The sequence below is a fragment of the Myotis brandtii genome, unplaced genomic scaffold (genome assembly GCF_000412655.1).
Source record: "Myotis brandtii unplaced genomic scaffold, ASM41265v1 scaffold38, whole genome shotgun sequence".
In the NCBI taxonomy this organism is placed as follows: domain Eukaryota; kingdom Metazoa; phylum Chordata; class Mammalia; order Chiroptera; family Vespertilionidae; genus Myotis; species Myotis brandtii.
The window spans coordinates 6,326,898-6,333,185 of NW_005364596.1; the positions used below are offsets into that span (position 1 = coordinate 6,326,898).

The window sequence follows — 6,288 nt, forward strand, 5'->3', positions numbered from 1 at the left end:
TATATATACAGTTTTCCATTTAGCCAGGTAGGTTTTGAAATTTTGTCAGTAAAAGGGTTTTGAAATTTTGTCAGTAAAATGGTTAACCTAAATAACTTGATATTTTAGCATCATTGTGAATTAAATCATGAAAAAAGTATTTTTTCCCACCACCCGGGATTCTTTTCCTTTTGTTCATCTAAAAAATCCAAAAGTTTGAAGCAAATATAATCAAATATCTAAAAGCAAGCAATGGGACTTACTATTATCTTTGGTCATATTGATTCAGATACGTTTTATTGCCACATTCAGTGGTTCGTTAAGATTTTCAAATTCTGGCATGAAGAGGCAAATCAAATGCAGCAGTGTTTCCAATTCCAAGGCCTTGGATGTCCAAGAGTTTAAAAACGTATAGTGGAACTTCTCATAGTGAGAACAGTATTTCAAAATAGTTTACAAGAGGCTGCACTGGCTAAGTACAGTTTCAAATGTCTTTGCTTTTGGTTAGGTAAGCATCATTATATATGGGAATCAGAAAATTATTGATTGACATATTTCTTTTATTAATAAAATTGGGATTGTAGGAAATTATTCTTTAATTAGTGTAAGAATATTGGTGCTTTAAAATACTGACTTCCATGTGGAAATCACTGCGTTAGAGTCATTCTGTTTCACAGTAGAATTCTGAAGGCATAGGCAAATCATTGAGACTTTTGGATTTCAAAGTGTCTGAGTAAATATAAAGATATATTTAACTTTAGTTACAGAATTTGCTAATGTCATAATTATTATCTCAATTTATAACATGCATTCTGAAGTAAATTTTAACATTGAGCTGCTTTTTGAAAACTCATGTCTAGCTCTATTAAAAATAATGCATTTTATTGTGTCCAGAATACTGCTACATTTTACATATTGTATCTAGATAGGAATAGCCAATCCAATATAGTTCATATATACAAAGTTGTAGATACTCCAAATTCACTTTTTAGGAGGTAAGTTTTTATTAAGCTTGATATATTTTTAACAAGAAAATGTAAAGCCCTGATCAGCCAGAAGATATCATAGTCCCTGTGACTGCTTAGCAGGCACCAATAAAAAAAGAAACATGCTTAATCCTTAAAGTGCCAGCTTTTGGGAATCTTATTTATTTTATGTCATTTAATTATTTCTTCATTGCTGATTTGATGAAAATCAAACCGAATTACATTTCTTCCAGGGACATGGATATGTATTCTTCTTTTTCTCAAATATAAAAGTAAATGTAAAATGTGCTTGGACTTGGATTATATCATTCTTCTATTCAAAGAAATGTGCTGGCTTTTTAAGGTTATTTAGGAGGGAAACAGAAGGCATTCACTTAAGCTTGAAGGTCATTTCATATCTGGCTCATATAGGGATGAATTCTCTGGAACACGATGCTTTACAGCAGAACCGGAAAGAGAAAGGGGGGCTGCAGACTGCTCCCCAGGCCTCCTGGGAGCAACGCTGCTGTTCGTCAGTGTTTGCACCTGCATGAGCAGTGAAGGCTGCCTTGAACAATGCCCATCAACTCAATTCTATTCTTTACCTCCCGCCCCCTTCCCTTCCTGGGGAATCTGGCTTTCCTGTCACTCAGGATAACGATTTCCTGCAAGCATCACTGAGATCCAGAAAGTCACTGTAATCTCATCAAGAGTGTGATTCCCCAGCTGGGACTCTTGAATTTATATAACCCAAAGGTAGCTAGCTGGTCGGGGTGCTACGTTGGTCCCCAATCCCCCACGTTGGTCCCCAGAGCTCCCACCCATTGAAAATGGAAACCCTCTGATAAAGACGACCTCATCCGCTGACAGAATTAGAGAAGATATATCCCCAAATTAGTACAATCAGAAACCTGTAATTTAACCCAAGATGTTGCCTGATGTTAATCTAATATATTACAGTGTTGCTTCACCCATCCTGAAAAGAACTTAGTCCAGGCCTAACATAAATTTCCAATGAGCCCAGTAAAATTTGGGCAGGAGATTGGCTCTGCATCCTGTGTTTTGTGGCCTATGGGGCACTAAGGAGCTTTGTTACTCTTTATTAGTAAAACTGTTAGAGAAGTATCACTTCAAGTTTCTAGTGAATGCCTTGAAAATTTGTTCTAAATGGTGCCCACCTAATCATTTTTTAAGCTGTATGACCTCAATCAAAGATATTAATATAAGAGAGAAATATTTTTTAAGAGATGTTTCCCTGCTTACCTTCTTCCTTTCCCTGGGGCAGTGGGTTGTCCATATCCTTATGTAGAGATATATGCTGGTTTCAACGTATGCACAGTAATATGCCCACATCACAGAGCTGTTTTGTGACAGATCTTGTTAGTATAGAAAACCAGCTCTCTGCTTCTCTCATTGCATTATCTAATTTTTGTGCCAACAAGCATTGAGAAGTGCTTATCTTTTTTCTCACAACATTGACCTTTCAGCCCAGGTGGCATTTTATAAAGCTGTCTTTTAAAAAATATTATAAATAACAGTGAGTAGTGGAAAGGGTAACAGGCAGAGCAAAGAGCTGGAAAAGAAAGTTTAAAATATCTAAGACATAAGGAGTTCATCTCATTAGAAAATGTATTCCATGTATTTTTTTGTTTATCTTCATAAACATGTTTATCAAGATATAAAATTATATAAGCATATATTTACAATCTTGTTTCCAGTTGGCATCTGAGAGTAAATTTGGCATCTCTATGTCATATACCATACATGTAAATGTGAATATATGTGAATATAAATGCACATGTTTTATTTTTCATATGTGAATCTGTAATTGCATGGATATGCTTGGATCTAACTTGTTAAAAATGACTACATTTATATAAGTATGCATACATAAATAAAATTTATTCTTAGTTGGCATCAGGCAGCAAGTTAGCATCTGTTACAAACTAAGTTTGTATTTACTGTGCGTGTGTGTGTGTGTGTGTGAAGCATAAATATTAGAATGAATATATTGTTTCTTATTCATAGTTCCTTTAATAATGGTTAAGTGCATGTAGGAACATTTATCCTTATTACATTTATCATTCAAAAGTTAAGCGTAGAAAGCAGTAAACAGGTTTTTTTCTCAAAAACCAAGCAACGACGAGGGCTACAGGTATGCACAGTGACCTGAAGAGAAGGAAACGGATGAAACCATAAGGAGTGGGGAGTAAAAGATTAGTAAGATAAGTAGCATTTTTGTGGGAGCAACAACCTTTTAGTTTGTGCTTTCAGAAAATACTTCACAAGTTAAATATTTTGGTTTATACATATATACCTATATGCAAATTGGGATTAGATACCATTAGTTTGTTCTTACCACATTCATGTTGAACTTTATTGTGTTGGCTATGAGGACAGTTTATAAAAAAATATTTTAAGTACAGGTAGTGAAAACAGTTTTGCTTTCCAAAATGATTATTTTATATATTTAAATTTCAATTAACATCTTGATCAATTAGTACACTTTTATTTTTAGATGACATTACTACAGAACTGTATCAATCGAATAAGGCATGTGTGAGAAAGTAAATAAAAGCTAACCAGTTATCAAAAAATATTTGTGGTAGGACTTTTTATGTATTTTCTGAAATACGAAATTCAAATATTATTAACACTGTATGTTAACAATCTATAAGGCGTGTGTGTGTGTGTGTACATGTTCTTCTATACTAACTCAATATTTTTGTAACAGTCAACATACAATTAATTTACGTATTTATCCTCAGCAGCCATCTTATAGTCTACACAGGCTGGTTGGACTAGTTTAACAAGGAATAAAATTAACTCTCATTTGCCCTTATAAGAAAATTTCCTCTTAGCTTGTTTCTTATGTACCTTCAATATGTACCTATGGGATTCTGTTTTATAAAAAAGAGTGTGGCATGATGGATTGCTATAATGTTAATATAGAGAGGAAAATTCAATAGTTTAACTACGATTGAATAAAAAAACCCATTGTAACTATTAGCTTTTTGTTGAAATGGTTGCTCAAACTTTTGGTGTTAGTTTATTATTCCTTTGGAATATGGTAGTATTTTTATGGTACAAAAGGGTAGTTATGGTCCATTGAGAATCATTGGTTAGTATAAGTTTGTTTCATATAGATGATATTAATTTATTGAATATGCAGACTTACTTTAGAATAGTGATATATTTTGTCAGTCTAGTTCTGATTAGATTATCTGTAGGAATATTTAGCATTAATAGTTGTTAAGTGATAGAAGTAATATTTATGTAATGTTTATTGTGGTCTTGTCATAAAAGAAGTTCTCCAGAACAAAAAATAAATTACTTCACTGAGTTCTAAACATTGGTCTTACAGAGGGTGCATGTGTTTGTAGCAGGTACAGATTTTAAGGACACTTGCTAGCTGGTCCTCCTATTATTAATGGCATGAACCATCCCATTCATTCTAATAGCTATCCCTGTTCTACACTGTGTTTCCTCTATTTTTTAGACCAATGAGTTTTAATCATTATATTTAGTAAGTTAGCATTAAATTCAACATTCTAATTTTTGTAGTGTTCTAAGATTGACCATCTATTTTTTTATTAAATGTTGAAATATACAAGTCATTATGTTGTACCTTACTGACTAAAACTATTGCTGAAGAATAAAGGAGAAAATTCTAATTTTATATTGGCATAGAAAGTAAGCTTAACTTGTCTTCTTGCTCTTTTTTTATAGAGAACACCTGTTCCCAGCGCCGAAGCATTCCGATGGTTCTTTTAAAGCAGTAGTCTATCTTATTTTCAAGGCATTTGGAAGTGAAGGGCAAATTAATGTCTTGTTTTAAGGAACTGCTTAGTCCACCACTGAAGAAAATATCCAGATATTATTTTCATTTTATGTATAGGGGTTTCTTCAAAAAAAAAAAAAAGAGGAAAAGAAAAGAAAAAAAGACATATCAAAATAATCTGGGAGCTCGGGGAATTGGCCAGTCTATTTACTTTGGATACACTGATTCTTTGATGTAATTTAGCTATACTAGTGAAGTTGTTGTCTATTTTGAAAGTGGCTGTAAAAAATAAGTTTGGGTAAACCCCTGCTGTAAAATCATGTATCTTTGCAAAGTACATATCTATACTTCATTTTCAAATATATGTGTTTCAGTACTGTAAACTGTACAGATAGCAGCTTGTATTTTGTGTGTCTAGACACAAGGAGACAATCACGTCTGAGCATCTATGGAGATTAACAGTTTGTACACAACAGTATGGTTCTGCGAGTTAAATCTGGAGCAATAAATTTTAGCTTTAAATATTTTTTGCCAGTTGTTTCGAGAAGCAGCAACAGCGGTGGCATGTTTTGCCATGCATCTTTCAGTAGAGACTCGATGCCAAGTTTCACAAGAAGAAAAGATTATGATGCATCCGGCAATTACCTGCAGTTGTATTGTTATAGGAGGGAAGATGTGATGAAAGTTTCAATTAATCTTTTGAGCACTATATTAGAGTAGTGGTTATGCACTTGCATTGCTTACAAACGAGCTGTACAGAAGGGTATACCTCCCAAATACTTAGTGTAGTTGACTTGTCTTGGGTTGCACTGTAAGGCGGAGTACTCTGAGTAGTTGGAACATGCAGAATCAGTTGTATAAATTTTTTTAAAACAGTGTTTACTAGGATACAGAATAAAGTATCATATTGTAGGGGGAGAAATCCATGACTGAGTTTTTTACTAGTGCAGCAGGGGCTGTATTTTTTGTTTGTTTATTTTTTGCCTTATTTTTATGTTTTTGGTAGGAAAAATAAACACTTAATAAAATGTATCCACATGTTTTAACTCCATGTATGATATTAAATGGGTAGTTTTGTTTTACATTTTGAACATATCAAAGCTTCTGCCTTGAGATATGGCTAGGTATATTTTTAAGTAAAAAGAATTAAACACATTCATAAAAGTGAGGTTTTTTTTTAATATTTTGTTATCTTCCTTTCTCATAGCCTCCTATTTGGACCAGTGGCCTTCCCCTAGGCCCTCAGTGGAATGTTCCATTGCTCCCATTCCCATTCTTGTCATCAAGGATGCTGTGGTTCCAGAGAATTCCATAAATGTAAACAACCCCTAAACACAAAGGAGTATGCTTCATAGGACCCGGGCTACCTTTTCACGTAGAATTTGGTTTGCTTATGGCAGTTGGGGCTCCTAAGGCTGTCCCAGTAGGACAATTATTATTTGTGATGACATGATACCTAAGAAGTTCCTTCCTTCTTTCCTTCCTTCCTTCCTTCCTTCCTTCCTTCCTTCCTTCCTTCCTTCCTCCCTTCCTTCCTTTCTCCCTCCCTCCCTCCCTCCCTCC

At 34.1% G+C, this 6,288-nt stretch overlaps 1 protein-coding gene across 1 annotated transcript in view; it reads left to right on the forward strand.

The window, feature by feature from the left end:
* Nucleotides 1-6,256, forward strand: part of CXXC4 (CXXC finger protein 4) — a 20,818-nt gene extending 14,562 nt beyond the window's left edge. The window contains exon 2 of the mRNA XM_014544761.1: nucleotides 4,674-6,256. Within this exon, the coding sequence (XP_014400247.1) occupies nucleotides 4,674-4,718 (45 nt within the window). The 3' untranslated portion in view covers nucleotides 4,719-6,256. The remainder of the gene's footprint in view (nucleotides 1-4,673) is intronic.
* The last annotated feature ends 32 nt before the right edge of the window (nucleotides 6,257-6,288 follow it).